At 48.1% G+C, this 10615-nt stretch overlaps 4 protein-coding genes across 4 annotated transcripts; 2 read left to right on the forward strand and 2 right to left on the reverse strand.

Annotated features, from left to right (window-relative positions):
* Positions 1–230: 230 nt before the first annotated feature.
* On the reverse strand, positions 231–2155 carry I303_106027 (phosphoglycerate kinase; the record flags this gene model as incomplete). Its single annotated transcript, XM_018409334.1, has 10 exons — positions 231–269; positions 399–725; positions 797–931; positions 993–1058; positions 1119–1314; positions 1386–1455; positions 1526–1783; positions 1849–1894; positions 1965–1998; positions 2073–2155. 10 exons carry the CDS (start codon positions 2153–2155, stop codon positions 231–233), a joined length of 1254 nt encoding a protein of 417 aa, XP_018261607.1.
* Positions 2156–4023: 1868 nt separating this feature from the next.
* Positions 4024–7001, forward strand: I303_106028 (uncharacterized protein; the record flags this gene model as incomplete). Its single annotated transcript, XM_018409335.1, has 13 exons — positions 4024–4076; positions 4433–4568; positions 4635–4754; positions 4914–5012; positions 5075–5143; positions 5203–5579; positions 5640–6039; positions 6095–6163; positions 6218–6295; positions 6368–6445; positions 6510–6609; positions 6679–6914; positions 6975–7001. 13 exons carry the CDS (start codon positions 4024–4026, stop codon positions 6999–7001), a joined length of 1842 nt encoding a protein of 613 aa, XP_018261608.1.
* Positions 7002–7433: 432 nt separating this feature from the next.
* Positions 7434–8720, reverse strand: I303_106029 (uncharacterized protein; the record flags this gene model as incomplete). Its single annotated transcript, XM_018409336.2, has 4 exons — positions 7434–7563; positions 7679–7960; positions 8102–8357; positions 8423–8720. 4 exons carry the CDS (start codon positions 8718–8720, stop codon positions 7434–7436), a joined length of 966 nt encoding a protein of 321 aa, XP_018261609.2.
* A 462-nt stretch (positions 8721–9182) lies between these two features.
* I303_106030 (uncharacterized protein) lies at positions 9183–10340 on the forward strand (the record flags this gene model as incomplete). Its single annotated transcript, XM_018409337.1, has 3 exons — positions 9183–9384; positions 9470–10041; positions 10236–10340. The coding sequence occupies 3 exons, from the start codon at positions 9183–9185 to the stop codon at positions 10338–10340; spliced, it is 879 nt and encodes a 292-aa protein (XP_018261610.1).
* Between the last annotated feature and the right edge of the window lie 275 nt (positions 10341–10615).

The raw sequence follows: 10615 nt of genomic DNA on the forward strand, positions 1-10615 counted from the left end.
TTGTTGACAGATTTATTTGGCTCATCTGGCATTCCTCCAAACCGCGTCGCGTCGAGGGAGATTCAATGTTGCCATTAAGTGGGTTAAGAAATAAACAATTCATAATATGCTGCACTTCACTATGGACAAGCAGCAGATATAACCAGACGACATGTTTGGGCAAGACAATGCATGGTATTCTACTTTGACGTTCTTATTCCTGACACGCCATATCATAACGACGAGAGCATTCACTTCTTCTCAGACAACTCGGCAACACCGGGAAGGGTCTACGTAGCAAAAGATGTGATCAGCATTCCCATCTTACTCGTGGGCTGCTCTGTCACCCATAGCCCTTCTGAGTCGTGCACCATCTCCTATCCCCGGTTCCGGTATCATATGTTGAGACAGCAACTCACCTTACCCTCGAGCAACTCGAGAGAAGCACCACCTCCAGTAGAGACATGACTCAATTCGCTCTCTTTTCCAGCATTGGCAACCAAGGTAGCGGTATCTCCACCGCCGACAATGACAGTCGCGCCGTTTTTAGCAGCTTTGATGGTAGCGTCGAGAAGGGCGTTCGAACCTTTAGCGAAGTTGGGGAACTCGAATACTCCGGCAGGTCCGTTCCAGAGGATAGTCTTGGCCTCGGCAACGGTTTGAGCGAAAAGTTCTTGTGATTTGGGTCCGGCGTCAAGACCCATACAGTCGGCGGGAATACCAGATTCGTCGGTAGCTTCTCCAACCTTTACAGATGACCTATCAGCATTGGTACATGTGATTGAGGCAGGAAGAATTGAGTGGTAACGGAACTCACCTTGGCGTCTTTGTCGAATTTATCAGCGGTAACGTAATCAACGGGGAAGACGAGCTTGACGTTGTTCTTCTTAGCCTTCTCAACGAGAGATTGGACTTTTTGGGAACCTTCTTGATCGAAGAGAGATTGACCGATCTAACGAGAATCAATCATTAGTTCCAAGCAGCACAATTACCAGGAACCTGAGACAACTGACCTCGACGTTCTCTAGGGTCTTCTTAAAGGTGAAAGACATACCACCACAGATGATAAGGGTGTTGACCTACGATTGCAGAAGCATCAGCTGTTCGTCCGTTGCAGCTCGTCGACCAGCTGAGCTCACTTGGTCAAGCATGTTCTCGATCAATTGGATCTTATCAGCGACCTTGGCTCCACCGAGGATGGCCAAGAAGGGTCTTTCGGGGTGTTCGAGGACTTTGGCGAAGTATTCGAGTTCCTTCTTCATGAGGAAACCGGCAGCTCTCTGAGGAAGTTGGACACCGACCATAGAGGAGTGAGCTCGGTGGGCAGTACCGAAGCTGTGTACAAGCATAGACTTAGCGAATGCTCACTTCACAATTACTGCAAGGTGTCAATCGAATATACTCACGCATCGTTAATGTAGACCGTACCGAGGGCAGTCAAATCCTCTCTGAACTTCTTGACGCTCTCAGGGTCGGCTAGGAGTGTTTCCAATTCGTCAGCTCTATGTTCCGCTCAAAAAGAAAAAAAAGTAGACTCCAAGCTCACCCTTGATCTTCTCACCATCCTTCTTACCTTTACCTTCCTCCTCGACATGGAATCGCAAGTTCTCCAAGAGGAAGACTTGGCCGTTATCACCAGCCAACACGGCTTTCTTCACGTCCTCTCCTACGCAATTATCTAGGAACTTGACGTCCTTGTTGAGGAGTTCGGAAAGCTTGGAAGCGACTGGTTTGAGGGAGAATTTGGGGTTGGGAGAACCGTCGGGTCGACCTAAGTGGGACATCAAGATGACCGACTTGGCGCCTGCACGTATATGAGTTAGCATCAAATATAATTATTTTAGATTGATGGAAGCCGGAAGAACATACCTTGGTCAATGGCATATTTGATAGTGGGGAGAGCAGCGACGATACGCTATTTCGAATGATGAAACATGAAAGGGTCAGCTGAATCGAGCTTGGAGGTAAACGGAAGCACAGCTCACGGCAGGGTTGGTAATGTTGAGCTCTTTGTCTTGACTGCGTTCATGCGATTTTACAATCAGCCCAAGATCAACGAATAATGCAAATGCTAACGGGACTAAGCGACTCACGGAACGTTGAAGTCGACTCGGATGAGGACTCGTTCACCCTTGAGGTTGACATCCGTGATAGACAATTTGGAGGAGAGAGACATTGTTATTGGTTGTCTTTTCTGTGTGTGTTGGGTTCGATGAGCGTATAGAGCGAAAATGGTGATTATAAGGGGAAGAAGGAACTTGAAGAGTTGTCGTCGTGAAGGGGATATCATGCGTGGCGTTGTTTGGGAAAATTGGAGAAATTAACACAGCTGAGTCAGCTTCAATAGTGCTCCGTCACGCTGCCCACCTTGAGGATGATAAAGAACTCACTGATGATATTTGAGAGACTTGTGTGATCTGTAGGGAAGATGGAAGAAGACAATGGAAGAAGGGGTTGTTATCTACACTCTTTCATGAGAGAATACTTTATAGAGGACTTGACCAGGTACGAGTGTACCGTGACGTTATCCCCACGTTTGTTTTTTGCTATTGCCGAACCGCATTATGGAGAAATAGACGAATAAAACTAAATTCCCACGATTTCACCCTACTTCAGAACAGCCCTTAATCATGTTTACCACATAAGCCAACATCCAATCAAACCTTACGTTTACGCTAACATCCCATCCTTGTGCGAATGCTTCCTCTCGTTATTAAGTGAAGTGTATTAATCTCTTCAACACTGCTGTGATCTGTATACCCAAAACACATAAAATCAATAACAATGCCCGTCGCTCCTATCGTTGGAAAGGTAAGCTTCTTCCTCTCTGATTCCCACGGAAAATACAAGCTCATATGATTTGGTATCGCAGCTCCGAAAGAGACTCATAACTGATCTCACAGCCGGGTCCGTCTCCCTTTCTCCCTTCCATCAAATCCGGTACAAATCGAATATATGCTAATATGGAGTGAATGGATACATAGTCTCGGTTTAGGTACTGCTGGTGCCTACGTCTTCTGGTACACCGTCCACGTCCCAATGAGTACGTCCATTCATCCCAATTCCCTTTTTTCTTGACAAGCGATTGTATGAACTAATTGCGATTCGCTTGAAACAACAGTGAAGAAGAGAGATGATTACTACCTCCGACTCGAACAAGCTAAGGTTTAATCTCATCTATTTCGCCTACCCACCTTCGGCATGGATAGAATGATAGTTGGACAAGCTGGATTGGTTTGGAAGGAGGATGCATAATTCTGGAAAATCACAATGATCTGCCCCAAGCCATCGTGAATTCATGTCAGAAGCAGGATCAGGGAGACGTCTACTGACCACTCCCGAACCGCAAGATGAATACTGACTGGATCAAGGCCACCTATCAAATCTTTGCGTTATCAAACTTCGTTCTTTCATCATCAAGCAGCTCTTTCGGAACGACTCGGGTCACACCTCAGCGCTGTTACGTAATTTTCAACAAGGTCGAAATTCCCAATGTCTATCTGTTGTTCATGATTCGACTTCGCGCGTTTCAGCCTTGTCCGTTTGATGCTGATGGATTGATTGATTTTGATGGTGGGTTCCTGCTAAACATACAACTTGAAGGAGTGGCATGGGATATTTACCTATCTAGGAAAAACTAAGTTGACTTACGCACTCACGCACGGACTGATTTTAATATGAGATTTGATGGTGACAGAAAGGATGACACGAGGTTACTCGATGTTGACTCACCCTTTCCATATGATCCCCACAAATCGTGATTGCGTGGAAAACATACATACACACGGTATTTCCCAAACCCAAACAACCAGCTTTCTTTCCTTTTCTCATTCCTCGTCCTTCTTCATTTTTCTCTCCCTCTTCTTCTGATAACCTTTTCCTTTAATCCTTTTCTTTGCCTACAGTTCATTCGAAATTGATTTTTGGAGTGGACACCCTTCCTTGTCTCACTCACCTCGAATTTTGAGACTTCAGAAAAGAATCAACGGATCTAGAATCTCTCACGCGTCGCCTTGAGAAGCGCGTTGACGCAATTGAGGCAAGATGTCTCAATATTACTATCAGACAACCCCTTCCCGAGGTGGTATGAACGAAGGGTAAGTCCAGCTGTCTGAGCTATCGTATCCTCGAGGGTTGTCCGTCCCGTACATCATATCGTACACTCGCTCCCTCCATTTCCAATAATTCGAACGATTCCCCAACGAAATGCCTTGCCTTTCCTTCTCTCGTCAGCTTGATTTTTCCTTCTTTTTTGCCTCTTCGCATCTTCGCAGCAACAATGGGACCTGGCAAACTTCTTGACTATTGTCTCATGTGCTCTCTATCGATCACTTGCTCCGAAGCTGCCGATGTTCTCGCTTAAGAGATCCGCCGTTTGAGGTGATACCGACATCTATCATCTTTCTTGGAGGAGCAGAAGCCGCACTGACCTTTACCATCACCATCACCATAGTCCACGAATGTCCCCCAGCTCAAGACACCCAAGTGAAGGTGCTACTCCAGAATCTCCTGAAGCTATGAGACATGGTCCAAAGTCGCCTTCGGGATCACATCACGATAGATACCTCCGAGCTGATGTTGACAACGACGTGAGCCCAGCTACTCACCAACTTTGCAAAAGATTTGTCTGCTGATGTATGTTTCTTGACTCGCAGCTGGACTTGAGCGAAGACGAGCTCGCCGATCAGATGCAGCTCCTCGAGCTTCAACGCAAGCAGCTCGAACTCAAGCAGAGACAGAGAGATATGAGAAAAGCGTCTAGAAGAGATATGTCCGTGAGTACTGTAGTCGAGGAAAATGAAAAGATGCAATCCTAACAGAATGGTCTAAACCCCGGTCACAGGGTTCTCAGCGAAGTCATGAGTCCACTCATGCAAGTCGTTCCCCATTATGCAATTCCCGTCCTAGATCAAGCTAATCATCTCAAATGACAGGCCCGATCTCCTCAGCCAGCCCCTCCATCCGCACCAGAAATCACCCAACATCCCGGTTCGGACGCGACCCGACATGCTGATATGAAGCTCTACACACCTGTGAGTCCGATCCCCTTGGCTCTCGTTTATAGCAGCGGACATGACTAACACTGCCTTGACAGCCGCACCAACAACAAGGTCAGCGTCTCTCAAATGTTTTCTCCCCCGGATACGGCTTCAGGGTACCGGCTGTGAGTTAAGCATTGACTTTGTTAGACTGACCTGCTTTGCTGACAAAAAACTGTTATAGCCCGGCTGTGATAATCTTCCTGCCCCGGAAGAGCGCGTCACGCCATTGGGATCCATCCACCGAATATACCCTGCGCCAGCTCCCGCTTCAAGACCGATCAATGCTGACGAAGGCTGGGCAGACGAAGAGACCGGTACCCAGGACGAGGTCCAATGGTCCGCAAGTCCTAGAGATTCGAAGTCCGCCACCTATTCCACGCGACTTGCCGAGCAGCAGAGCCTCAGTCCTCCTGCGTCTTCCGATACGCTGAACGCGGTCCCAGTCTTGCATGCCCCATATATCAAAACACAAAGCGCCAGTAACGGTGGGATGCAAGGTTCTCCGTCAGTAGACACAGCGCCCACCGGTCCAATGGTCCCTTGGAATGGCGGCGTAGTGTAGGTCTCCTTGCTTCTCAATAACTGTTTTAGCTATCCTCGCTGACGAGTCTATCGTAGCTACAAGGACGAGGAACTCAACAAGGAAGGTATTCCTTTGAGTACCGATAAACTGCTTGAAGTATTCGACAGGTACAACGGTAGACTTGGAGACCGAGAGCCCCCCATCAGAAGCAATGTAGGGGGAGGCAGGGGCGACAGAAGTGGGTTCTCGAACGCTCGTCCGCAAGACGCCGGATGGAATCGAGCTATATCGACTGAGGGTCGTCATGGCTGGTCAGATCGAGGTGGTCGACATACTGCCGATAGTACCGATGCGTCAGCAGACGACGATGGATGGGGAGCCACTGCGGCTCAAGATCAGCCAGATAACAAAGGCGGTGACGGCTGGGGGAATGAAAGAAGAGGTGGCGGCGCGAGTGGAGATGGGTGCTACAAGTGTGGCGAGGCTGGACATTTCGTGAGCTTTATTTTCTGCTGAAACTTGCGACTGTATTAAATTGATACACCTGCAGTCAAGGGAATGCCCAAATGGCGGGTGTGGTGGCGGTAGCTGCTTCAATTGCGGTAAATCCGGACACATAGTAAGCCGGTGTGTTCACACCAGTCCGTTAATGGCTAAGCATCCTGTTACATAGTCTCGAGACTGCACTGAGCCACGACGCTCAGGGGGAGGGGGCGGTAGTTGCTACAACTGTGGCGAAGACGGACACATGGTGGGTCTTTTCCCTTTGCTTCGTTGTCAAAGGTGGAATAGGCGAAGGCCGGCTGACCCGACGATCCGCCAGTCAAGAGAATGTACAAATCCTCGAAAGTTTGGAGCTTTCAGAGGTACATGCAACACCTGCGGCGAACAAGGTCACAGAGTAAATTCTCACGTTCTTCGCCGAAGGCTTGGCGGTTTCCAGGAAAACTGATGGTTCTTGACAGTCTAGTGAATGTGCATCTTCCGGTAATCAGTCCGGTTATGATCAATCAAACGACCATGATAACGGAGTTGGCGATGGTTGGGGTAGTGCCGAGAAAAGTTGTAAGTCTATCCCGTAGAAAGCAGCACTTCATCACATGCAGCGCTCATGGGACCTCTTTCAATGTCAAGACCCGTCGGACGATTCAGCGCAGAAGAACACTTCCGCTCCATCTAATGGTCAAATCCACCCAAGTCGACAAGCGGTGGTTAACTTTACTTCCAATCAACGACAAAGACCTGAAGCCCAGTCTCTCGACAGGCCTGCTCACGGTGGCCGAATGAGAGATGAAGGCTACGGCTCAGGAAGAGGTACTTCGAAAGCCTCGCCACCACCTTCTTCGAGGGATCCAACCCCTCGACCTGAGGTCAGTGCTCAATAATCAGCTGGACAGAATGCGACTGCGGCTGATGACGTTGATATGCAGGAAGAGACTGAGACTGGGGGCTGGTAGGATACGACCCTATTCTTTCCCTCATGATCAGGACCACTGCCAACTCCCCCTTACAGCCATCTCCTCCTACAAACATCTCTCTTGGATTTCCTTCCTGCAACGCCGAGTACTACCTCGAAGATCAATTTCAACATATAATTTTCATCTATCATCCATCACGCGCCCCTGCTAATGTTGAGTATCGCATGATATACATAATAAATAAGAAAGTAAAAGCAAATACAATCCGTTGTGATACCGGATTTGACATCCGACCGAATGAATTTCATGCGAAACAACAGTATTAGATACACGATTACCGAGATGGCAGAATGCCATCATACCATCGGAATGTACTGACAACGGGTCGGGCGATGGTATACATTAGTATACATTTTATAAGGTCCGCAATGTTGTTTCTTGACGAGTACATTTGCTCCATCTCCTCCGAGCTTAGTCACCCTTTCTCCATTCAGTTGTAAGTCTTCCTATAGCAGCCATCACGCCCAACGACCCGCCAATCAAGGGACTAGACCAAAGACCTCCAGGAGTTGACCAATGAACGGTCAAAGGTGCATAACCACTGATTGAGCGGTGACAGACAGAAGGATATTAGCTACGGACTGAGACTGAAAGACGACTGTGATCAATGCAGAAGACGAAAGACTGATGAGCCTCAATTAAGTAGAAGGACATACGCATTGATCATCACGTCATTCTTCCAGACGGCCCACTCCTTCCTGAGTACTTGCGCTTGAGCTTGAGCTTCAGTCGCCTTCTCGGTCTTGATCGCTGGAACCGATGACGGAGGTACGGACGCTTGCGCAACGGTTGATATGGTGGAAGACGAAGACGGCAATTCGTAGCCTTCAGCTTCGTCTTCGCTTACTGGAGGTTTGGAGTGTTGGAGAAGATGTGTGCGTTTGAGAAGGGATAAATAGGTCTGTCGAAGTTTGTAGATATCCAGAAGGACGTATAATCTGCATCCAATCAACAATGATATGGAGAACGCAATCAATTAGCACCTTTCGTCTTTTGTCTTCTGTCGATACTGCATGTACCTCGTTGTGGTTCGAAGAAAGTCAGACGGTTTCGGTAAAGGTGGTAGACTCGGGACTCACGCCCAGAATCGCACACTCCACAATCCAGCTTTCGCAGCTCGTCGCCCACTGAGAGGGATGACTCCTTTACTGCTCAGCCAAGTCAGGTGTTCTAATGGGTAGTACAGAAGCAAAGAGAGGGCTTGGAGGGTAGGTAGGGTCTTGGGAGAGTGGAAGGCCGTTAGTCCCCTTCTATGAAGCGAGAGAAGCAAATTTTGAAGTGATTGAACAGGTTGCGGATGAAGGGATAAGAGCCATGTGAGGATGGGCAGCAGTCCTTCGATACTTGTATATCAGTCAATGATCCTTATCTATCTCCTCTTCCTTCTCGGCTTTACTCACCAAACGCCCGGAAGATCACTCGTGCTTCGCCTATACTCCCTCCCATCTTACCCCATCCTTCCGCCAATTGAACCAATCCGAATTTAGCATTCTTATTCCCGTTTACATGCCGATACCGGTCCCGAATCTTGGAATTGAGGGCCGCCAATTGTAAGAGTAAGGTTATGATCAGAGGCGATGAGTATTGCACGAGCATCAAGGAGGCATCGAGTCCTGAATAAGTGGATGTGAGCTTTGTTAGCCGGGATAAGAGGTAGGTCGGGGACGAAAGAGGCTTGGAAGCTGATTTCGATGACATGTTGAATAGCGGATCCTGGTTGTTTTGTAGAAACGAATTTTCAAGCTGGGAGGGGATACACAAACTTCAGAGGGCGGATTCTTTACTTTCGTCAGGCGTTTGGGAGTCGATGTGAGCAGCTCGTTGACTGGGACTGTACACACAGCCAGAGATGTCATCGATCTTGAACGATGCTGTTGACAAAAGCAAGCCGGTTATATCTCGGCTAAGTATAAGCTGGTGCACGTGGAAAGAAAAGAACGGAGAGAGCTGGGATGTCCGACGGGATTAGTCGAATTATCATCCGAATCCGACAAGTGAGTAATCGAGAGATGATGAGTGGCCAACCGAAAAGTCATAAGATGACAAAGAACAACAGCTCCTAGTATACATATATTCAATCTTTGTTATTTATTCATTGCAATTTAGTCCAGACCATCTTGTCAAATTATATAACATAGACAGCAGTACACTTCCATACAAATGTCACGAACAGCTATCACTCGATCTCTCGTCGCTTCATCGTCTCGCGCGATTCAACCTCGTGTCAATACCGCGGTCCGATCATTCGCCAGTTCATCAAGAACTCAAGTATCCTCCTCTTCTACCACCTTTGCCGGACTACGAAGTGGCAGGAACGAACTGAGGAAGAAGGTCATTGTTCATAATGGGCTTCGACAACAACGTGAGTGTCTTTCATTGTCATTGTTGACGAACACAGCTTATATGACAATTACTAATCATTCAATTGCCCTCTCGAACCTCGATAGGCCGAACAATGTTTATCCAAACCGAAACCACACCCAACGAGGCCTCTCTCAAGTTCATACCCGGCGTCTCGGTCACTCAAGGGGGGACACACGAATTTCTCGATCTGCGCTCGGCTCTCCCTTCTCCCTTGGCTACCCGCCTATTGACCGTCGAGGGCATCACCGGCGTCTTCTTCGGACCGGATTTCGTCACTTGCAGCAAAGACGATTCGCTCAATTGGTCAATACTGAAACCCGAGATATTCGCTATATTGATGGAACATTTCTCGTCTGGCGCACCGCTCTTCAAAGAGGGTGCGGACGAATCGAGCCAAGCTGAAGATACGCGGATTTTAGATACGGACAGCGAGATTGTCGGTATGATCAAGGAGTTGCTGGAGACGAGGGTCAGGCCCGCGATACAGGAGGATGGCGGGGATATAGAATATAAAGGGTTTGAAGAGGATTCGGGGATAGTGAAGTTGAAGTTGAAAGGAAGTTGTAGAGGCTGTTCCTCGAGTAGCGTGACGCTGAAGAATGGTATAGAGAGGATGTTGATGCACTATGTACCGGAAGTACAGAGTGTCGAGCAGGTGAGTTGGCTTCACTCTAATCGTTTATATTGTCCAACACTTTTTCCAGTCTTCCATCTCCCGTCTTCACTTTCCGTTTTATGCTTTTAGGCGTTTTTTATCCCTTATTCGCCATCTCCGGACAACAAGCTCGACAGGCGACATGACAGATGTAGGACAGTCTGCTCACAGCAAAACAATTTGTCACCTCGCAGGTCTTGGATGAAGAGGAATTGATAGCTCTAGAAGAATTCTCAAAGTTGGAAGCTAGGCTTGAGAAGCAGAAACAAAGGGAAGGCAATCCTAGCAAGCCAGAGTGAGTCACGTCGATTCAGTCGGCTGGTCGTCTTACCCTGTGCACACGCAGAAAGCTAAAGCTGATCTTCTTGACGTTTGCAGTGTCAGCTCGTATCTCTCCCACTAGCCACTCGACAATCTTCAACCTGTTGTTTTCGGCACGTCCTCGTAGATCTCGCATGTATGCACATCCTTGAGATCACCTAGCAGTGACTCTTCGTTGAAAACGCACCAAGCGAAATGGAGCGCATGAGAGCTTCCCATCAGTGATTGATAATTTGTTAACTTGTGGGAGGCA

This window comes from Kwoniella dejecticola, chromosome 7 (assembly GCF_000512565.2).
Source record: "Kwoniella dejecticola CBS 10117 chromosome 7, complete sequence".
In the NCBI taxonomy this organism is placed as follows: Eukaryota; Fungi; Basidiomycota; class Tremellomycetes; order Tremellales; family Cryptococcaceae; genus Kwoniella; species Kwoniella dejecticola.